A 24,133-nucleotide genomic window follows, 5' to 3' on the forward strand; every position below is an offset into this window, starting at 1 on the left:
CAACTTACTTTCATTAAGTATAACAGTTTTAACACAAAAAGAAACCTTATGAAGCATTTGATCTTGAGCCACAAGGCATTGTCCAATGATTACAATAATAACCCACCATATTAATGTAGACAGTATATTAGTGTTACTCTAATTATATGTTTTAATTTCATTACTTTACAGAAAAGGAAACTGAAGCTCAACAAATGGTGATCTTTCATTTCCAAGGTTTAATCTCATTAAACAGCAAAGGCAAGGCCACAGTGCAAATCTTTCCAGGCTTCTATCCTTTTTATTCCACAGCCAATATTACGGGGCATGTGCGTAACATCTCTTCCATTTAATTGTATATACATTTATTATAGATAGTTTTCAATTTAAAATTTTCATTCAAAACAAAAAGATCACCATATATGCAAGGGTGAAGGCATGCCAAATTAACTGTGCAAATTATCATATTATCATTTAAAAACAACAGCAATTCTTAGAATAATCTTATTATTTTACCTTAGTTGTTAAAATAGTAAAACAGGAAGCAATATAATGACAGCCTTTGATTTCACCCTTCTTCTGTAAAAATGAAACCAGCTGAGGTAAGCCTTGAATATAGGCACGTATTAAGCTTCATCTATGAGTACTGATTCCTTTTCTCATTTCCTCCTTTGGCTAAAGGCAAAAACAGGAGTTCAAGGACCCACCACAACATTTATGATTCACATAAAAAATGAAGGACAAAGATGGTTGAAAATTTTTAGTTCTTAAAGTTAGCTTAATTAATATACTTGACACAGTATATGCATAATTCTGTATCATACAACTTCACATGACATATATACATACATATAGATAAGTTTATACATATACACAGTTATGTATAAATGTATATATATAATTTTTTCTTTAAATATTGGCTCTTCTACTAGCTATGTAAACTTCAGCAAAAAATTTTAACTCTCTGAGCCTCAGTTTACTCATTTGTAAAATGGAAATAACAAGAGTTTCTATCTTATAGGATTATTGTGAAGCACTTAGAACAGCTACTAGCATATGGTAAGACTTTAACAAGTATTAGGTAATTAGATATTATAGAGAAATTGATTATATATTATTTATCAATATAAATATCTCTATGATTCAAGTGAAGTTTATTCAATACAATGATCAGTTGTTTGGGTCTACAGATAAACATGTAAAAGCAATTTTGTTACGTACTTCTCTTTTCTTTATGTTTTAGGGCCATGAAACTATTCTGTATGATACTATAAGGTAGAGACCTGACATAATGCATTTGTCAGAACTTCAAGAACTTTGCAGCACAAAGAGTGAAAATGTATGCAAATTAAAAATCAAATCATTTAGGAGGTAGGCAGATCTCAGGAAAGAATGCTGACTTTGACAAGAGAATTTAAATGTATTGCAAAGGTATGAAACAACCTCAATGAAAGGGTTGGGAGAAAAGGTGCTGAACTAAGTGACTTTAGGAATGCTTGGTCTATAAGACTGAAGGAACTGCATGTAGGCAATGTACTCTAGTTGATAAATTTGTTTCCCATGGGGGTATGGGTTAACAATTCTGAAATTGCCATATATGTATTTTCAAACTGAACAATTAAGTAAATGGATGGTAGATGTTAGGTGTCAGGTTTCTCACGTTGAAGTGGAAATTACGTACAGTTAAGCTAGGGGAAGAGACTAGAATGATCCATCTGATAATGGATTAGAGTTGGAGATACCAGTATGAATTCACGTTTAGCATACAGATGATTACATGCAGAAATATTTATACATAGGTATATATACATGGGTTAGTATACAAGTATTTAATTCCTTGCTATGTCAGCTACCAGGTCTTAAAATAATTGACACTGAAGCAGCAAATAGCACTTCTTGAGCTTAGATTTTGGTTTCTGACACCATTCTCCAATAAAAGAAACCAAGATTTCTGAAAGATACGGCTAATTCTAGGCCTGGGGCATGATGACCCCAGAGCATCTTATAGTAGTAGAAAGTAAGCATGTGCTTAAAAACAAAACTAACCAAACAAAAAACCATACCACATCGATGGGAGTATATTAAAAGGAAATAGGACAACTAAGAGAGCTCCAGTGGCCAAAGCTGGGACAATTTGAACAATAAAGTAGTAATAGATTATAACTCAAAGTATAAAACAAATATTTATATGTCCATACTCATATAAATAAATGATTAAATAAAAAGGGAGAAAAGACAAATCTCCCATGCAAAAAAAAAAGCCACATAATTTATCTACATATTCCACCAGCAAAATGAGAAGCAGAAATCCCCACTCTTTAAGTGTGGGCTACACGTAGTGATTTCCATCCAAGGAGGATAGCATAGAAGTGGGGAAAATGGTAACTTTACAGTGGAGAAACTTGACAAACACTATCTCATTCAGGTGATAAAGGTCAACATCACCAGTGATAAATCATGTTGATAGTATGAATCCTTGATAGGTAATATGGGGCAAATTACTAAACCTCTAGTGGCCTCTAAGGGTAGTGATCTACTGTAATGGTCTTTTTCAAATGTTAAATATAATACATGCAAAATGTCTACTATCAGTGCCTGGCCCATAATAGATACTGAAACACAGTATCCATAATTAAGAATTAAATGTTTGAAAAGTGCTCTAAATTTTTGTTTTCAAAATGATTGACTGAGGTGTCATTGATGTAGTTAATACCTCTTATTTTATAGACTTTTACAAATTTATAATGTGGTTCTTTCTATTTAGATCTTTGCATTGTGGAGCTAATATTGAAGGCATTTGTGTACAGTATTATTTTGTTATGGCTGCATTTGTTAGTAAAGCCTCATATTATTTCTGCTTCTGTCTTTCTGTCTTGAGTTGGCTCAACATTGCTTCAAAAAGTACCATGCAAGAAAAAAGTACATGCTGGGCTAGACTTCAGCGTACTCTTAAATTCTCTGAGATTTCTGCTTACTACTGCCCTATTAAAGCTGTAAAAAAGAATCGGGATATCCAACTCTTACCTGTTCTTAGGATGTCTCCTCTGTTGTCAATGCATGATTTCAATACCAATTTGCAGGTTTTGACACCAGTCCTTGTTAATGAGTATATAGTATTTAATGTTCAGTAGAGATGGTAGATGACACTGATAATATTGCATTATGAAGAAACTGGAGTTAATAGAATGCTTTAAGACATCAAAAGATTAAATGAGACAACTGTTTGCTAGATGCAATTTGCCTAGGAGGTTAAAGGCATACTTTTCCTGCTTCTCAAAAAGCAATTAGAGCCAATTTGTGACAACCTGAATATGTAGGAGAAATTATTTTTGTTTCAAAACTAAAAAACAGGCAACTTGGATATTCCGAATTTTTGCTTGTAGGTTTAGAAATCACTGGCAGTGGCTTGTTTAAAAGCGTCTTACGGCCGGGCGCGATGGTTCACACCTGTAATCCCAGCACGTTGGGAGGCTGAGGCGGGCGGATCACGAGGTCAGGAGACGGAGACCATCCTGGCTAACACTGCGAAACCCTGTCTCTACTAAAAACAAAAAAAAATAAAAAAAATTAGCCAGGCATGGTGGCAGGCGCCTGTAGTCCCAGCTACACGGGAGGCTGAAGCAGGAGAATGGCGTGAACCCGGGAGGCGGAGCTTGCAGTGAGCAGAGATCGCGCCACTGCACTCCAACCTGGGTGACAGACGGAGACTCCGTCTCAAAAAAAAAAAGCATCTTACACTCGACTTTTGCCTCTTACCTCTTTTTGTCATGCTTTCCTGTGTTAATCAGACAGACTGGACACTGCTGTTGAGGAATCAAACCTTTTGCAGTAAGTCACAGATGCGTCCCTTAAGATAGCTTGGTTTTAATTTCTAATCACCAAAGAACCAGGCATCTCAGATCACCCTGTCCCAGGTTTCCTCTGTAACAACTGATATGAATAGGATGTTTTTAAGACATAGAATCTGTATCAAATTAGGTGCTTTTTTTTTTTTTTAAAGCTAGCTGTTTCTATAAACATTCTCTTTTCCAACTATATAACTCCTTAATTTCTGTAACTCTCTTAAATAGTATACCTTATTCGCTTTGTTGCTTCCCTTACTAGGAAATTAACTTTGACTCATGCCCAAGATGTATTTAAGAAAGTGAAGGAAGCCAGGTGTGGTGGCTTATTCCTGTAATCCCAGCACTTTGGGAGGTCAAAGCCTGAGGATCCTTGAGGCCAGGAGTCCAGAGACTAGTCTGGCAACATAGTGAGAACACATCTCTACAATAAATTAAAAAAAAAGAAAAGACAAAAGGTGAAGGAAAAGGCATAGCTCACAATTTTGTCATAAACTTTTGTGTAGCATTCTAGTGGAAGTAACAATTGTCATACACTTCAACATTCTAGTGGCAGAAGTGATGTTCCTATTAATTGGAAGACAAGAGAACACACAACGGCCAATTTTTAAATAATTTAATCTTTCAACACCAAGGATTTTGTTTTTAAATAGTTTTAATTAGGTATTTTCCTTTTAGTGTCTTTTAGGCAATGATTCACCCATTCATTTATTCACTTAAGAAATATTTATTGAGCATCTACTCTGTGCCATCTACTATTCTAGTATTTTAGGTACTAAGGAAACATTGAACAAAATGAAAAAAAAATCCCCGATCTTGTGAAGCTTACATTCTAGTGGAGGGAAGGCAATAGAAAATAAAAATAGAAAATGACGATGTTAGAAGGTAAGTACTATGAAAAAAACAGAAGCAAGGAAGGGAGGATTCTGGGGAAGGGGCAATATTTTAAATGAGATGATTAGGGTAGGCTTCTTTGAAAAAAGATGACTTTTAAGCAAAGATTGGACAGAAGTGGAAGATCTAGCCATGCAGGTATTTGGTGGAAAGATGTTTCCAGATATAAGCTATACACAGTGCAAGGGCCTCAGGGCAAGAAGATGCTTTGGTGTTACAGAAGCAGGGAACAGGTCTGTGTAGCTGGAACAAAGTGCTTAGCAGAAATGAGGTCAGAGGGGTGGAGGTGAGGTAGGACTTGGGAGGCCAGCTAGCATAGGATTTTTAGGTTGCAGAAAAGACTCTGGCTGAGAAAATTAGGAAGCCATTGGAAGAACGACTACTTTTGGTTTCCTCTTAAGTCTGTACACAAACTTCTGAAAGTTAAAGGCATATTCATGTCATATCACAGATTGGTTCAAAACTCAAGTGTCAACACTTAATGCCTTGCTTCTAGAAAAGATAAAAAGATGTAGTGAATAAAACTGAATACTCAAGCCAGACATTGCTGTTTTAGTTCACTAGCTGGTATCTTAAATATTAATGAACCTCCTTCTCTGTTTTCTTATTTACAGGTTGGAACACTATCTTTTTCCAGGTTCCTTGTTGTCTCTAGTATCTCTTGGTATCCTTTGATACGTCAGTCCAGGTAGGATTTCCATGCTCATTTTCTATTTGTGGCTTCATCTGTCAATACCAGTAACACATTTTATTGTATTGCAGAGGTCAGAATTTTGCTGGTCCAGCAATGTGGAAACTATGTACAAAATGCAGATTAAAACAACAAGAAAAACTACTTTGCTTCAATTAGTTGAATTGAGCAAAATCAGTTTGTCTTAAATTTTTTGCATGACTGCTTAAATTAACCGTTTTGTTTCCTTGACACGAGAGATAATACAAGGTTTGCAATGCCCTTATTGTTTTGAGAATATAAGAGTAATATATTAAGTAAATTTCATTTAGCACAACAGTACTATTGTTAAATGGAGGGAAAAGATTCTGGTAAAAGGGAAGAAACTCCTGGCTTTAGTTTTCTAAAATGCTTTTGTACCTCTTGTGAGAATGATATGGAGGTGTTTTTAATGTCAAGTCTGAAAATTTGCTTTTCAATTTACTTGGAAACTGGTTTCTAATACAAAACAGGGTAGCACACTTTCCCAGCATGTTCAGGTAAACTACTTTCATCACAATTCAGGTAGAAGTGACTGCCTTTAATTCCGTACATCGCAAACCATCTAGTGGTAGATCTAGAATGGCGTCAGTCACAGGGACTTCTATGCACATTGAGTTCCAGAGTTCAATTCCATTTAAGTTGGGACTATTTACAATGACATTTGCTGAAATTTGCTCACCTTGATATACAAGCATATTGTATTAAGCAGCTAGTAAACCTGTGGAGATAGCAGGTAAAAAGTAAAGCCTGTTTTACATTTTTTTAGAGGTGTCTTACTTGTAGCATAACTAAACCTTCATTGTTAGGCAGGTGCTGGCCAATCACATCAGCAACAGTCCTAACTCCGCTAGGATGGGGGTAAAGCCGATAAGCCGCATCATATCTACAACCTGTCTCGGACCCCTGTAAAGAACTCACTGAGAACTGGTAGGGACAAAGGGAAGTTTCCGTCAAAGTTTAGGAGAAAAGGGCCGCGCAGGGAGCTGTTTCAAATAACACTTAAATCTCAAGAGAAGAAAGCCGAACCCCAACTCTTCGGTCGCCGCGGGGCCAGGGAGACGCGAGAGGGAAGTTTTTCTACAGGAAATCTGCCGCCTTGTCCCCAAGACCAGCGAGGTCCGCAGCGCCCTCAGTCAAGTGTCGGCCTCTGGCATTTTCTCCCCTCCCCAGGGCCGGCCAACGCTAGTGGGCGGCGGAGGATGCGCCGGCCCCAAGGGCGCGCACGTCTGTTCCCAGGAGGGTCGGGCGCTGGGGCCCCTCTGCACTCCCAGCGGTCCCAAGTTGGCCCAGGCGCCCACTCCCGGGGTCCTCCAAGCCAGCCCCAAGCCGACTACCGAGAGCCTGCCTCCGCTTTTCCGCGCGCCGGCGCTATGGAGACGGTCACGAGACGCCGGCAGCCCCTGCGCCGGCCAATGGGAACGCACGTTGCAGCGAGACGCGGGCGTCGCTCTTCCAAGATGGCGGCGCGTCCGTCGCGAGCGACCGGGCCGGGGGGAAGCCAGCGAAGCCGAGTAAAGCCGCCGCCCGGGAGAAGACTGAAGGAGCAGTTGCCGCCGTTGGCGGCGGCCCGAGCAGTTTTCGCTGCTGCTACGGCTGTTGCCATGAGGCGAGGCTAGGGAGGACCTCACTTCCCCGGAGTGTAATAATGTTAACTGAGGTAAGCGGCGACGGTGGCCAGTGTTTACCTGTGAAATGGGGAAGGGGCCGGCGCCAGCCCGTCAGAGAACATCATCTCAACGGAAGGTGGGCCTTCGCCGCAGGCTCCAGGGCCCGAGGAGCAGCGGGGATCCTACAAGTGCCCCCAGAGTAGGAGCTGTGCTGACTCAACAGAGTCCCACCACCTCCGGCTGCCCGTGCCTCGCCTTTCGCAATTGCCACTTGCCACTCGCCCCTGGCACTGGTCTCCCTCCTGCTGTCACTCCCTTCTAACTCATCGCTCCCCTCTTCGTGTCCCCTTACACGCTACTCTGTGGCAGCGTTGGCCTTTCCACGTTACTGCTGGTTCTTGTCATCCTATGGTTTGCCCTAGGTCTCCTTTCTCCGGTCCCTGGGCTCCAGGGCCCTCCGCCTCCGAGCTCGGTCTGCAACCTAGGGTTGTTGCTCGGCCCGACCGGTTTGTTTCCCACCCTCTACTTTGACTGCTTCATGAAGTGGACTTTTCATCTCGAGCTGCACTTGTATGGCTCAGTTGTGTCATCCCCCTCCCCCACATCCATCACCTTTCGCTTAAATCGTGGTCATCACAAAGTTCAGTTTAGCATCTGCCACCTTGATTTGCGTGTGGCCCCCTTGTTACTCTCTATGGAATAGTTTTTTTCTTTGGACCTGAAATGGAAGTAGGGCAACTATGACGAACCAATCAGTTTCCCTTTTCTAGTGCCTAATGGGCATTGCAAAAAGCCGACTTTTTGAAGAAGTAGAATTTGCCTTTACTAGCAACACTTTAAGGGGAAGAACTAAATTGGTGCAACTAGGTACTTGACCCGGATTAGCCTAGTTATGTGTTGTAGTATCTGCAGGTGTAGGTGTCACTGAACATAAAATACTGAACCTTGTGATTTGATGAAATACCTTTTTCGAAGCCGTTCACTTTAAGTACTGTGAGGCTCCTGACGTGAGGAACTGACCGGATTGGGCATTTTTATGGGCTGAACTGAGAATAGGAAACAGCTTTAGTGGGCAATGGGAAGTATTCCTACATGGGCCAAAAAGGAAATACAAACATTTGTAGGTGAGTGGCTTTTATTTTGTGAAAAGTGATGGTAAAGCACGTACTTGCCTGAAATTTCAGGTCCTTGGAACTTGACTAACTTTGAGAAACTTTATACTTTGCTGTTTGTACTTAATCTAAGCACAGAGCCTGGCGTATGATAAATACTTACTGGTTGATTGTAACTTCTACAGTACGTATTTTTAGTTGTTTGAAGTTCATTTTATATTTCTAAATTCTACAGATTTTTCATTCTTGGAGTTACTTGAGATTATGGTTATAGCATAAGTTTGTGTTGTGATTAGCAGTAATAGATTAGAAAAAAGACTTGTAAGTAGCAGAAGTTTCATTTTTACCTTAAGTGTGATATTTTGGTGGGAACAGTTAGCCTTATAATAAGTGTTTAGTGTTGTCTCTAATGTGTAATATTATATGATATGATCTTTTGATTAAACTTAGCTTATGTTAACATGTTTTAGAGTTTTAATACTTTCAGATGAACTACTTCTGTGTCTGCCAGTAAAATGATTTGGAAAGATGGAACTTTCTCAGCTTCTGTATTTTTATGCAATTTTGTGTTTTAGGGAAATATTTTAAACAGTAAATCAATGATAGTATTAAGTAAACTGTACTTTAGTGCTTTTTGTGTGAACACTGCACAGCTTATAAGTGGCAGAACCAGGATTCCAACCTTGGCAGTTGCCACCTAGCCCATTCTATTAACTTTTCTAGATTGCCTCGCCAAAGTAAGGCCCAGATTAAATTGTACTAAAGTCTTCTCTATAGTTTTCAGTAGTTGTTTATAGATTAGGAAACTGAAGCCCAGAGACTCTTGTCCAAGGTCAATTATTAAATATTAGTGACAGTTGAAACTGGAATCTCGTCTCCTAACTCTCAGTAGAGAGCTCTGACCATTTTGCTCAGCTGCCTCTCAAGTAGTTTTCAGCTCTCTTGATAGATTTTAAAACATGCTATTGTACTTCCTTGTCTGAATATTGTCAGTAAACTGAAAATGATTATTACTTGAAAAAGACTTTCCGCTTTACCTTAGCTTTTTTTCCTTTTCATTTTTTAAACAAGGCTTCTAAGCCTCGTAAACTAGTCCTTTTGAGATATTTTAGATATAAAATTTCACTCAATATTGGTTACTAAAAAATTAGTGTGAGACTTCCTTTTTATTGCTTCTGCTAGACATTGCTGACTTAGATCAGCAGCTTTTAGGAGATGTGATTTAATTCATGTTAGGTCTCAAAATGTGTAGTGATGAGCTGTGCTATGAAAGATTCTCCTGTCTTTATATTAGTCATGCTCAGCAAGCATTTACTGTGCTCAGAAAGTGGTGAATTGTACTATGTGCCTGGATTCTTTACATCTCAACACTGAGGTAGGTGATATCCCCATTAACCAATGATAAAACAGGTTGAGAAAGTTGAAAGAGCTTACTTAGAGTTGTATAAAGAGTGGAGGAGACAGAAATCACATTTAGGTCCCCTTATTCCACGTTGTGTGCTTTTTGTGACTCAGTGTGGAATGCATCATTAATTTTCTTCGTAGCTGATAAAATCGGCATACTGTTTTTATTTTTATTTTTTTAACCAAGGTGAGGATACTAAGTACATAGATACATAATGAGAATAGTAATGATAAATGTTCATATGAAACTTTTCAGTTTTGCGTTTTGTGAAAATATATCTTTTTTTTTTTTTTTGAGACGGAGTCTTGCCCTGTCGCCCAGGCTGGAGTGCAGTGGCGCGATCTTGGCTCACTGCAACCTCCACCTCCCAGGTTCAAACTATTCTCGTGCCTCAGCCTCCCAAGCAGCTGGGATTACAGGCGTGAGCCACTGCGCCGGGCCAAAAATATATCTCTAATTGAAATCTTTTCAGAAATGAGAAGCCACACAAGTGATCAATTAAGGACCATTTTAAGTTAAGCTAAAATGGAAAATCACTCAGTTGAGCAAACTAATATGTACATTGAACTTTGAACCTATGAAATACAGATTAATGTACATTGAAAGTATAGCCCCCATATAGTTCTCGATGTAAACTTTTTGGCTTCAATTTATATTATTTTATCTTAAATACAATGGAATTATTTAGAAAACTTGCTAGTCATATTTATGTATTTTTTTTTTTTTTTTTTTTTTGCATTTTACATACAGGGATGAACTGTATGTAATGTCTAGCTATTTTTTTTTTTTTTAATGTTAGTTTTTTTCCCCTTCTATTGTCCTTGCTCCTGTTAGGACTTCCTACTCCTAATGTGACTCCTGCTATACTTGGCAAAAAATTTGTCATAGTGTACATGAAAGTTATTTGTTTAATATTCACTCCTCACTCTCCCTCTATTCCTTCTTTTTTTTTTTTCCCCCCAACAGTAAACTTCATATATCAAAATTAGGGCATAGGATGTTTGTTTACCTGAAAATTTGTTTTAATTAATCCGAGTTTTCACAACATTAGAAGATAATGAAATATTTATCAGTGAATTTTCATCAAACACACTTTTAAACTTTTCTTGATACCAGGAGCAATTGGGATTATAATTCTGAGCATTTATTATTACAGAAAACTAAAGGTAAGAAATGTGGGAAAATGTGCTGAATACTTTCCAGTGTTGTGGCATACTTTGGAGGAGGTTTTTGCATAAAAACCAGTTATCAATGTGTTGTCACTTGTCCTGTGTTTTAAAAAATATTAAACAGTGTAGCTATTTAAAGCTATTAGTTGTTTGAGTTGTCTGTAAATGTGGATCATTAAGTGACTATTAAATAAAAATAATTTCTATCTGTGTTGTTACTTCCATCCAGATTTGTTGATTTTTCAATATTAACACTGATTCTCAGAGTTAACAGATCTGATATAAATGGGAAAAGGCATAAAGTGCAGCACTTTGAGAAGTTCCAGGTTAATAGTTGTTAAAGAAGTAAAGGTTTTGTAGTTGAAATAAATTTGGAGGATATTTGCCTAAAGAAAGTTAATAGGTTTCTTCTCTGGAGGACTTACCATAGTTAGTTTTTGATAGGTGATTTATTTTCAAAGAAGATAATAGAATTTACAGCATATTGCAAAGTCATTTAACCATGGAGGTGAATATACTTTCTTGTATTTCACTTAGGGAAATCCTGGAGTGATGAGTTACGTATCAAGAAAGGCTCCCTGAACATCCAGGGGTCCTTTTGAACACACACATGCACATACATCCACGCTCACACACAGTTGTCTTGCCCATAAGTGCTTAGTAAAATATTGTGACTTGGTTTTGTTGATTAATATATTTGTAATAGAAATACTCTTGGGGCAGATTAATCCTTAAGCTATATAAGCTATTTCTTTAATTATTAATGACACTGCAAGAGCTACTAACCAAAGCAAGAAGACCATAGGTCCACTGGCATTCAGAGGGTGTTAAGAGGTAGGAAAGGGATTTTATAACGGGAATGGAAGGACATCAGTATCTAAAATGAGTTTGGCTTGCCACTCTACACACAGCCTTACTTGGCATCTTTTGACAAACCAAGAGGAATATTGATAAACATTCTTAAAGAATTTTTTCTTTTTTAAATATTATTTTAATTGACAGTCATTTTTATGCATTTGTGGGGTACAGGGTGATATTTTGAAATGTGTGTACAATGTGGAATGATTAAGTGCAGCTGAATAACATATCACCTTGATTATTTTCTGTGGTGAGACAATTGAAATTTAGTTATTTTAAAAATATAATACATGATTATTGACAGTTGTTTAATTGATCTAAAAATTTCTTCCTTCTATCTATCTGAAACTTTGTACTCTGAGCAGTATATCCCCATTGCTCCCTCTTCTCCAGGCTGTGGTATCTGTCATTCTGCTGTCTACTTCTGTGAGTTTGACTTCTTAAGATTTCATATATAGGTGAGATCGTGTGGTATTTGTCTTCTCATGCTTGGCTTTTTTCACTTAGCATGATGTCCTCCATGTTCGTTCATGTTGTAGCAAGTGACAGAATTTCCTTCTTTTTTAAGCCCAACTAGTATTCCATTGTATCTACCACCTTTTCTTCATCTGTTTATCCATTGATGGACACTTAGGTTGATTCTGTGTCTTGGATTTTGTGACTAATGCTGCTGTGAACCTGGGAGTGCAGATATCCTTTCAACATATTGAGTTCCGTTTTTTGGAAATATACCCAGGAGTGAGATTGTATGGTAGTTCTATTTTTAGGTTTTTGAGGAACCTACATACCATTTTTCATAATGTTTGTATTAATTTACATTTCTGCCTACAGTGTACAAGAATTCCCTTTTCTTCGCATTCATGGCGTCACTTACCTCTCATTTATTTGATTATAGCCATTCTAATAGGTGTGAGGTGATATCTCATTGTGGTTTTAATTTGCATTTTCCTAATGGTTAGTGATGCTGAGCAGTTTTTCATGTATTTGTTGGCCAGATGTATGTCTTCTTTTGAGACATGTCTATTCAAGCCCTTTGCCCATTTTAAAAATGGTTATTTTCTTGAAATTGAATTGAGTTCCTTTTATATTTAGTCTGTTAACCCCTTATCACATGTATGGTTTACACTTTCTCACAAGTTCTGGAGTGGAAAAGTGTATCCCAGCTTTGGTAGGTATACATCTTTCTGTTTTTATTATCTCTGGGCCCCCAGCAGATTGGGTGGTGCCTGCCCACATGGAAGGCAGACCTCCAGGTAGTCCACGCAGACTCACATGCTAATCTCAGTCTCCTCTGGAAACATCCTCACAGACACATCCAAAGGAATGCTTTACCAGGTTTCTAGGTATTCCTTAATATACTCAAGTTGACATCTAAAAATATCCACCACAGTGACTTTACAGCTTTCCCTGAATGAGGTTCTCAGATTATGGCTTTTTAAACCTTGCTTTGAAATTTTGTGGTTTCATAGACCATGAAGTGCCGCCTCATTGATTGTAATCTGGAATTGACTTTCTATTTCAGAGTCAGGTTTAATTTTGGTGATACAAAGCCTTAAATATGTGTAAGGAGAGGAAACGTTGAAGCAAGCAGATAGCTCTTAAACTGTTCAGCATTTTAAAAGTATTTGGAATTAAATGAATAAATAGGCTGGAGTTATAGTGATAAATACTGTGTCTATCAACAGATTATACGTATGGCAACACACAAACCTGTATGTTAAGCACTATAAGGGATGAGTCTCAACTTTATCACTTATTTATGATGGGATTTTGGGGAAGTAGTTTGAACTTTCTAAGCTTTAATTTCCTTCTGTGTAAAATTGGGGTAGTAGCACCTTTCTCGCTGTTCTCATGTTGTCATGAAGATCATATAAGATGATGGAGGGTATAACTTGGTAAATTGCCAGTCATTATACAAATAGTAGTAGTACATCGGGTTTTTTTTTTTTTTTTTTGTTTCCTGTATATTCCTTGTACTAATGAATGTAAATCCTAGGCTCCATGTAGTTTTATTGCTCACTATTTTCTTGGTGGATAGGTAGGTGGGTCCTGAGGGGAAATTAGGAGGGGAGTCTCCTGGCTAGTGGTGCAGTTACAGGGGAGACAGGGAATAGACTAAAAGAAGTGAAAGAGAAAAATAGACTGAGAGCATATCTTGCAAATTAGTAAAAAGGGGATAGTTTCTTGTGTGGTTGGTAAACCGATTTCAATGAATGCCTTAAAAGCAGGTTCTCTCTCTTTTTTTTTTTTTTTTTTGAGACAGAGTCTCGCTCTGTTGCCCAGGCTGGAGTCCAGTGGTACTATCTCAGCTCACTGCAACCTCTGTCTCACGGGTTCAAGAGATTCTCTTGCCTCAGCCTCCTGACTAGCTGGGACTACAGGCGTGTGCCAGCACGCCTGGCTAATTTTTTGTGTTTTTAGTAGAGACGGGGTTTCGCCAGGTTAGCCAGGATGGTCTCCATCTCCTGACTTCATGTTCCACCCGCCTCGGCCTCCCAAAGTGCTGGGATTACAGGCATGATCCACTGGGCCCGGCCGCCTTAAAGCAAAGTTCTGAAAAATGTTTTGAAAAAGATGATTTATTTGAGGGTTACCAGTCATTTGTCTGTACATATTCCCAAACATTTGTGGGAAAAAAATCTTTTATTTTTAATCAGACTTGGTAAATCCTTAAAAGGAAAAGCTGTTATTAAGGATAATGTTTATAAGGCTTTCGTTATAACTTGTGCTGGAGATTGATCTTTATGGGTTAATTTCTTCACCAAACAAGAGTATGCCTACTTTGTACTAGGCACATGCTGATAAGTTCTAGTGTTGAAGTGGTGAGTCAGTTGAGAAACCTGTCCTCAGAAATCACTATCAGCGTTAAATTTAGCATTGTACCACTTAGCCCATCAAAGTGAGAGCCTTGAGGTCTTTTGTCAGAATAAAATGATACCACTAAAGGGTGAAAAGTTAAGGGGGGAAAAGATTGGAGAATATAATTAAAAGATAACTGTGACTTGGGTTAGCTTTACAACTCCTGGTAAATACTAGTTTGGATGACACAGCAGCTCTAAAATGGATTTCTTGCAATTGAAGAGTCAACCTGGTGAAAGTAATACTTGATCCTGCGGTTCCCACCTCCATGTGTTACGTATATATTTATTTGCTTGTTACATGTTTTTCCCTAATAGAGTAAACTCCTGAGGATGGGCCTCATAGTTGTACTCCCAGAGCCTAGAATAGAGCTTGATACTTAGTAGGCCTCACTAAATATCTGTTGAATGAATGAATGTTGAATATTTCCTCAAGAAAAATTAAGATTAAAGTGAAAAATTACTGAGATGAAATTGTCAATGATAAATTTAAACCTTCATATTAATTACCCTTAAAGGATTGGTTACTATCTGTTCATTAGACATTTTATATAGTAAGTACATTGTGGTTAAATATTGTGTTTAAGAGCAATGGGACAAAAAAAAGTTGAACCTGAGGCTTTTAGTTAGGAATGAAATTCTGTCTTAATTTTTCCTACAGGGAAAAATCTGATTAGGTTGTTACTTTGATATAACCAATTATAAATGCAATAAGGAGTTGGATTTTATTTTGTATCTCTTACTACTTGATATTATGATTCATTAGTATTACTTAAAATTTAATTCCTAAACTAGATACATTTAAAGAAAGCTTTGTCTGTAATAGTACAATAATGCTGATTTTCATGGCACTTTGTTGACTGTTTCAACTTGTATGACCTTTAATGCTATCTTGAAAGTTTGTAAGTATCAGTAAAAATTTGGCCGTGGTTTCAAAGTTGGAAATTTTGGGCATCCATTTTTAAGGGGGGCAGCTGCTACCACAGTCTCTTGACTAAAATGCGTCTCTGTTCAATGTTGGAGACAGAGTACTGTTATGTCGTTTGCCCGTCTGTAATTCCACTGTATATTCAGAAATAATATATACCAGAAAAGTTCAATAAGATGATTCTGCTCTGTTCCACTGTTAAAGTAGAATAATAATGATCTATAAATATACTTATGAGAGGATCATGTATATCAACTGGAATAATTCACCATTGTTGGGTTATTGCACTGTTTTCTCTGATTTCCTAAGGGATTTTTTTATTCTGATGCATCTGTGAAGACCCTAAGGTGAATCCAGCTTTGCTCTTGACCTTAGCCGTGCATTGTTGGAGAATCCTTGGTTCTTATTCCATTTAAACCTGAATTGGTTTTATACCTGAAACTTGGGGGCTATTTTTAGCCTGACTGGCTTAGCATAGGAAAGAGTTGTGATTCTTTGTTTTGTGATTTCTTTTATTTTCGAGCTAGAGTTGTGGAGAATGGCCTTTGGATTCATTGTCATGTGAAGTTTGGAAATTATAAAACTGAAGTTGTACAATTTTAGTGGAAGAGTTAAATGTGAAATAAAATTTCACCTTATTTCTGTTATTACGTAAATATTAGGAAATAATGCTCTGGCTTTAAGATGTGATATTGTGTTATCCAGTGTTTCTCCAAGCTGTAATATTGTATTTTGCAATTTGTTCTCTTCCCGAGTTTGAGATAGCTTGTTTTCTCAGAATTTTCTCAGCTGAGAAACACAACTGGTGTTTAATTCAGACTGCAACTATTAATATAATCAGCTATTTTACATGTGGTGTTAATTACTAACATCTGATCTTTTTCTTGTACAGTACCTAACTGCTCAACACTTAAAGTATTGCAATAGTCTTAATCCTGGTGGGAGTCAGGAGAGTAAAATAAATGGGCTACAATGACAGTCTCCAGCCTTTTTGGCACCAAGGGACCGGTTTTGTGGAAGACAGTTTTTCCACGGATGGCTGTTGGAGGTAATGGTTTCCGGATGAAACTGTTCCACCTCAGATCATCAGGCATGAGAGTCTCATAAGGAACATGCAACCTAGATCCTTGCATGTGCAATTCACAATAGGGGTTGTGCTCCTATGAGAATCTAATGTCCCAGCTGATCTGACAGGAGGCTGAGCTCAGGTGGAAAAGCCCACTCCCCGGCACTAACCCCTGCCACTCACCTCCTTCTGTGCAGCCTGATTCCTAATGGGCCATGGACCTGTAATGCTCTGTGGCCCAGGGGTTGAAGGGCAGAACACCACAAAGTTACAGGAAAAGAAACTGAAATAATATACTTTACAAATAGTGAGTATTGGTTGCATAAAGGTTTTAGAAAAACCAAGTAAACTTGAGAGTATTTTATGATTCATTAAAAATGTATTTTATGAATCCAAAACTCCAGAAATTAATGTCAGCAGCTCAGAATATTCAATCATATAGTAGGCACTAACACAAAATTTATGTGATGATGAAAGGTTGTCTTTATACTAGGATTCAGTGTTAATCATCTTTTTTATATATGTATATATATCTCCTCTAATCCCAAACCAAATATTCCTAATTTCTGAATAAAAATGTATACTTTTGGTTAAGAGTGATGGCTGGTGTCAGATTATTTGGATTTGAATCTAAGTTTTCTTGATTCCGAGCATTTTGACCTTGGAAAGGTTGCTAACATTTCTGAGCCTCAGTTTTCTTATATGTGTGACTTATAAATTAATGGTACTGACCTCATAGGGTTGTTGCAAGTATTAAGTGAAGTAACACATGTACTGTGCAGTGTTTCCTACAGTAACAATAAATCTGAGGCTTTATTCTTATTTCCTCTGATGTAAATAGCAAGTGGTTTATTTTCAAAACTTAGAATTTAATATGTTTGAAGTTGTTTTAATATTCTTTGATTGAGGTAGTTTTAAAATGTCAAGAGTAATCCTGTATGACCCAGATGATCTAATTCTTTCCTTACTTTCTATCTCAGTTTTTACTAACTTTTCAATTTATGTATTGCATTTCCAAAGTGAATACTAAGAGTGAGATTTAGACTGAATTTCAGGAGGAAATAAAAAGGGATGACACCTGTGTAATATGAATTGATCATAACCAGAATTTTTGGCTAACCAATATGTTTCTCTTGAACACTAAAACTTTTACTATAGATGAAATGAAAAGGAAAGATTGTAGTATACTTGCATATTATGCTTTTGAAATGCTATTATTGTAGTTTTCTGACATGAGAAGTACTGTGGTTCTTGTCGGTTTGATAAAGTTTTATGTAAAGTGGCTCTCAATTTATATAAGCTCTTCTGTTGAATTGTCTTAGAGCATAAAGGTGAGGAGTGTTAAAAATCTTTTTTTTTTTAAATATGTAGTTGAGTGGTGTTAATAGTACTGTGCAGTAGGTAAAGAGACTTAGGGCTAAGGTATTACAAATAAAATTTGGGGTGATATAAATTTAAATTGTAGATATTAAGCATATACATAATTTCAGTCCCTTTATGCAGCAGTTGCTTATCTTGTTCACGTAATAATAGAATAAACTGTTATACTCAAGGAGTGGGGTCTTCTGCCTGTTACAGTAACATTTTACTTAGTTGGAGATTATGCCATTAATGTCCTTTATGGGTTAATCTATATCTATCTCTATTCCTTTATATAGTTACACTCTGTGCTTTCCATCTTTTCTTTCTTGTCACTGATGCTTTGTGTATTTGTTGATTTGTTTTTTCTCCTTTCTGTATTCATTATTCTTCTCTGTGTCTACAGGCCTACAAGCTTGCTCTCTCAGGGTTTATTCCCTAGCCTTTAATCTTTCTACCCGTTCTCAAATAGATTAAAAAAGTCAAAATAGAAAATTTAACTTCTATTTTTTGTTATACTTTATTTATAGATTAAAAAATACTTTTTATTGTTAATTTAAAAGGGGAACAAATAGAATGGTTTATATACTTTTTTCATGAGCAGTAGAGCCCAGTATAATTTTCTTGTATACCTCTTATCTGAATTTATCTTGATTGAAAAGACATCATCTTTGACTTAAATGAACACTATTAATCTTACTTTTTATTGTGAGTTAAAAGAATCTTGTAGTATTTTCAGGGTCAGAGTCCTTGTTCTGATATTGAGTTGTTACTAACTTTAGAACATACCCTGAAAGTTATCTTAACACCTACAAAATCTACATCAGATTCCTAAAAAGCATCAAGGATTTTAAGATGTTAGTGACAGGTTAGTTAGTTCTGTTTTTTTCTCATAAATGAATTTTTTGAATCTAAATAAATCAGTTTTGTTTGATTATTTAGATATTATGTGCAGAATTTTGCCCATCCTCCCTTTTAAAAAACCTTGAGAGTCAGTGTGAAGTAATGGTTCAAGAACATGCTTGGGTTTTAAGCCAAAGCTCAGTTCATGCTCCAGTTTTATCACTTAGCTGTTATTTCTTAAATCTGTAGAATAGTTAGTATAACTTATGTCATAGAATTGTGAGAACTAGACATAGTTAAAGTGGTTAGCAAATCCTAGCCAACTGTAAGCACTTAATATATTAATTTTTTAGAGATGGGGTCTTGCTCTATTACCCAGGCTGGAATCAAACTCCTGGGCTCAAGCAACCCTCCTGCCTCAGTCCGAGTAGCTGAGTAGCTGGGGCTACATCCACGTGCTGCTATGCCTGGCCAAGTAAGCACTTAATAAATGATAGCGCCTATTGTTGTTTTAGAGGGTGCTCCTTTTCATAAGAAAGAAATGAAATGTTAATACCGTGCATTGAGGATCTAGCTTTCTCTGCTGTGGTAGGCTTGTGTTGCTTTGATTTCCCCTTGGAGCTTTCTCCTTTTCATAAGAAAGAAATGAAATGTTAATACCGTGCATTGAGGATCTAGCTTTCTCTGCTGTGGTAGGCTTGTGTTGCTTTGATTTCCCCTTGGAGTCTGTATTATGGAGAAAAGCAGAAGTCAAGACTTGTAAATATTAGGACTTTTATTGTATTGTTATAGTCCTGTAGGAATGAGAGATGGGTGGGGGGCATTTGTGAATATGGCCTGTTATATCTTGCTTTTGTACGAGGGAACTGCTGTGATAAAAGTTTTGTGTACTTTATTTAGTAGAGGAACACTTTGTGAGTGGAAATCTTCTGATATATAAACTAAATTTGTTCTAACTCAGTTAAAGGAATTCAAGGATGAATTTCCATGTAACTGAGCTTATTTTTAGTACGAGGTAATGATAGAAATGGTCTTGATGCTTGAGGATTTTAAGTACTATCATGTGGCCCAAACAGAGTGCTTAGGAGGTAGACAGAAGGTTAGAAATGCCAAGTGTAGTGTTGTATTATGTCAAAATAATAAATTTTATTTTGGTTTAGTGTCATAAGGACAGGCAGTCTAAAGAGAACAGAATAAAAATTCCTATTTATGGAATAGGAAAATTATTGAGAAACCTGGACAGTCAAGAATATTTTAATTTCTGGCTGGGTGCTATGGCTCATGCCTGTAATCCCAGTACTTCAGGAGGCTGAGGTGAGAGGATTGCTTGAGCCCATGAGTTCTAGACCAGCCTGGGCAGTGTAGGGAGACCTTGTCTCTGCAAAAAATTAAAAAATTAGCCAGGCATGGTGGTGTGTGCCTGTAGTCCTAGCTACTCAGGAGGCTGAGGTGGGAGGATTGCTGGAGTCTAGGTGTTGGAGGCTGCAGTGAGCTATGATCGCATCACTGCACTCTAGCCTGGGCAACAGAGTGAGACACTGTTTCTAATATATATATACATATATATATATACACACACACGCACACATATGTATATTATATATACACATAATATATACACGTATATATTATATGTACACACATAATATATACACATATATATTATGTGTATATATATGGCAAAATAAATGTCAAGAGCATAGTTTATATTTTTTAATCTTATGTTTAGCTTATTAAAACAAAAAATTTGACATAACTTTTTATCTTTGCTTATTGCATAGGTGAAAAATTACATTCTTGCTTTAAAATTTTGGATTTCTTTGATTACTGGTAAGGTAGATAATCTTTTCATATGCTTATTAGCCATTTATATTTCCTGTTTTGAATTGCTGTTCATATCCTGTTTTTCTTTGGAGTAGTAGTCTATTCCTTTTTCTATTTTTGAGACAGGGTCTCACTTTGTCATCCAGGCTAGAGTGCAGTAGCACGAACACGGCTCACTGCAGCCTTGACCTCCTAGGCTCAAGTGATCCTCCTGCCTCAGCCCCCCAAGTAGCTGGGACTACACGCACGTGCCACCATGCCCAGCTGATTTTTGTATTTTTGTGGAAGTGGGGTTTCACTATGTTGCTCAGGCTGATCTCAAACTCCTGAGCTCAAAGTAATGCATCCACCTCAGCCTCCCAAAGTGGTGGATTTACAAGTGTGAGCCACTGTGCCAGGTCTGGAGTAGTAGTCTATTTCTTAATGATTTATAAACATCTGTTTACTCATGGATTATAATATTTTGTTGCATATGGTGCATGTATTTTTACAAGTATATGTATACTTTATGATTTTATTAGGAAAAAAATAATTTTATGTTTTCAAATATGTTAATCTTTTTCTGTAGATTTTGCCTTTCTAAAAATGACCTTTCCCAGCCCTAGATAATACAACAATTTACCTTTTTTTAAGCCAGAATTTCCAAGCAGTTTTCTACATATTATTAGTATTTTTGTGATGTGTTTTGTAGGGGAAAAATATTCCTAATTTAAATTAATTTTTTATATAGCACACTTTCAAACCATACAGAAACCCTGAAAAAAAAATACTGCCACTAGCACCCATTATACAATTAACTAGATTTGTTAAAACTGTCATATTTGCTTTCTCTCTACTTTCTTCGTATTTATCTTCTGTTACCTTAGCTCTATGGATACGCCCTAACTTTCTCTGTTATTTTTGTTGTTATTATAGCTTAACTATTTTAAGGTAAATTGCTGATATTATGTCACTTTTTTAAATGCTCTCCTGAATCTCCCAGGCATAAGAATTTTTTTTTTTTTTTTTTTTTTTTTTTTTTTTTTTTTTTGGGCTTTATTTTATTTTATTTTATTTTATTTTTTTTTTTAATTTCTGAAGTATTTATTGATCATTCTTGGGTGTTTCTCGGAGAGGGGGATATGGCAGGGTCATAGGATAATAGTGGAGAGAAGGTCAGGAGATAAACACATGAACAAAGGTCTCTGGTTTTCCTAGGCAGAGGACCCTGCGGCCTTCTGCAGTGTTTGTGCCCCTGAGTACTTGAGATTAGGGAGTGGTGATGACTCTTAAAGAGCATGCTGCCTTCAAGCATCTGTTTAACAAAGCACATCTTGCACCACCCTTAATCCATTTAACCCTGAGTTGACACAGCACATGTTTCAGAGAGCAGGGGGCTGGGGGAAAGGCCATACATAGATCAACAGCATCCCAAGGCAGAAGAATTTCTCCTAGTCAGAACAAAATGGAGTCTCCTATGCCCACCCCTTTCTACACAGACACAGCAACAATCTGATCTCTCCTTCCTTTCCCCACACTTCCTCCCCTTCTCTTCAACAAAACCGCCATCGTCCTCATGGCCGGCTCCCGATGGTCGCTGTCTCTTCGGAGCTGTTGGGTACACCTCCCAGACAGGGCAGCCGGGCAGAGGCGCTCCTCACCTCCCAGACAGGGCGGCTGGGCAGAGGCGCCCCTCGCTTCCCAGACGGGGCCGCCCGGGCAGAGGCGCTCCTCTCCTCCCAGACGGGGCGGCCGGGCAGAGGCGCTCCTCACTTCCCCGACGGGGCCGCCCGGGCAGAGGCGCTCCTCGCTTCCCAGACGGGGCCGCCCGGGCAGAGGCGCTCCTCAGTTCCTCCCAGACTGGGTGGCAGCCGGGCAGAGGCGCTCCTCACCTCCCAGACGGGGCGGCCGGGCAGAGGCGCTCCTCCCTTCCCCGACGGGGCGGCCGAGCAGAGGCGCTCCTCACTTCCCAGAGGGGGCGGCCGAGCAGAGGCGCTCCTCACTTCCCAGAGGGGGCGGCCGGGCAGAGGCGCTCCTCACTTCCCAGACGGGGCGGCCGGGCAGAGACGCTCCTCACTTCCTCCCAGATGGGGTGGCGGCCAGGCAGAGGCGCTCCTCACCTTCCAGACAGGGCGGCCGGGCAGAGGCGCTCCTCACCTCCTAGACGGGGCGACCAGGCAGAGGCGCTCCTCACTTCCCAGACGGTGTGGCGGCCGGGCAGAGGTGCTCCTCCCTTCCCAGATGGGGCAGCCAGGCAGAGGCGCTCCTCACTTCCCAGACGGTGTGGCGGCCGGGCAGAGGTGCTCCTCCCTTCCCAGATGGGGCAGCCAGGCAGAGGCGCTCCTCACTTCCCAGACGGTGTGGCGGCCGGGCAGAGGTGCTCCTCCCTTCCCAGATGGGGCAGCCAGGCAGAGGCGCTCCTCACTTCCTCCCAGACGGGGTGGCGGCCAGGCAGAGGCGCTCCTCACTTCCCAGAGGGGGCGGCCGGGCAGAGGTGCTCCTCACTTCCTCCCAGACGGGGTGGCAGCCGGGCAGAGGCACTCCTCACCTCCCAGACGGGGCGGCCGGGCAGAGGTGCTCCTCATCTCCCAGACGGGGCGGCCGGGCAGAGGTGCTCCTCATCTCCCAGACGGGGCAGCCGGGCAGAGGTGCTCCTCACTTCCTCCCAGACGGGGTGACGGCCGGGCAGAGGCACTCCTCACCTCCCAGACGGGGCGGCCGGGCAGAGGCGCTCCTCACCTCCCAGACGGAGTGGTCAGGCAGAGGCGCTCCTCACTTCCCATATGGGGTGGCGGCCGGGCAGAGGCGCTCCTCACTTCCCAGATGGGGCAGCCGGGCAGAGGTGCTCCTCACTTCCTCCCAGACGGGGTGGCAGCCGGGCAGAGGCGCTCCTCACCTCCCAGACGGGGTGGCCGGGCAGAGGCGCTCCTCCCTTCCCAGACGGAGTGGCCAGGCAGAGGCGCTCCTCACCTCCCAGACGGGGCGGCCGGGCAGAGGCACTCCTCACCTCCCAGAGTGGGCGGCCGGGCAGAGGCGCTCCTCACTTCCCAGAGTGGGCGGCCGGGCAGAGGCGCTCCTCACTTCCCAGAGTGGGCGGCCGGGCAGAGGCGCTCCTCACTTCCCATAGGGGGTGGCAGCCGGGCAGAGGCGCTCCTCACTTCCCAGATGGGGCAGCTGGGCAGAGGTGCTCCTCACTTCCTCCCAGACGGGGTGGCGGCCAGGCAGAGGCGCTCCTCACTTCCTCCCAGACGGGGTGGCGGCCAGGCAGAGGCGCTCCTCACCTCCCAGACGGGGCGGCCGGGCAGAGGCGCTCCTCACCTCCCAGAGTGGGCGGCCGGGCAGAGGCGCTCCTCACTTCCCAGAGTGGGCGGCCGGGCAGAGGCGCTCCTCACTTCCCAGAGTGGGCGGCCGGGCAGAGGCGCTCCTCACTTCCCATAGGGGGTGGCAGCCGGGCAGAGGCGCTCCTCACTTCCCAGATGGGGCAGCTGGGCAGAGGTGCTCCTCACTTCCTCCCAGACGGGGTGGCGGCCAGGCAGAGGCGCTCCTCACCTCCCAGACGGGGCGGCCGGGCAGAGGCACTCCTCACCTCCCAGACGGGGCGGCTGGGCAGAGGCGCTCCTCACCTCCCAGAAGGGGCGGCTGGGCAGAGGCGCTCCTCACTTCCCATATGGGGTGGCAGCCGGGCAGAGGCGCTCCTC

The 24,133-nt window shown here is 40.2% G+C and overlaps 1 protein-coding gene across 2 annotated transcripts in view; it reads left to right on the plus strand.

Annotated features, from left to right (window-relative positions):
* Nucleotides 1-4,841: 4,841 nt before the first annotated feature.
* Nucleotides 4,842-24,133, plus strand: part of SNX13 (sorting nexin 13) — a 156,607-nt gene continuing 137,315 nt past the window's right edge. For both annotated transcript variants that reach the window (XM_054496852.2, XM_054496853.2), the window contains exon 1: nt 4,842-7,084. In XM_054496852.2, coding sequence (XP_054352827.1) covers nt 7,073-7,084 — 12 coding nt within the window. In that variant the 5' untranslated portion in view covers nt 4,842-7,072. The remainder of the gene's footprint in view (nt 7,085-24,133) is intronic.

This window comes from Pongo pygmaeus, chromosome 6 (assembly GCF_028885625.2).
Source record: "Pongo pygmaeus isolate AG05252 chromosome 6, NHGRI_mPonPyg2-v2.0_pri, whole genome shotgun sequence".
In the NCBI taxonomy this organism is placed as follows: domain Eukaryota; kingdom Metazoa; phylum Chordata; class Mammalia; order Primates; family Hominidae; genus Pongo; species Pongo pygmaeus.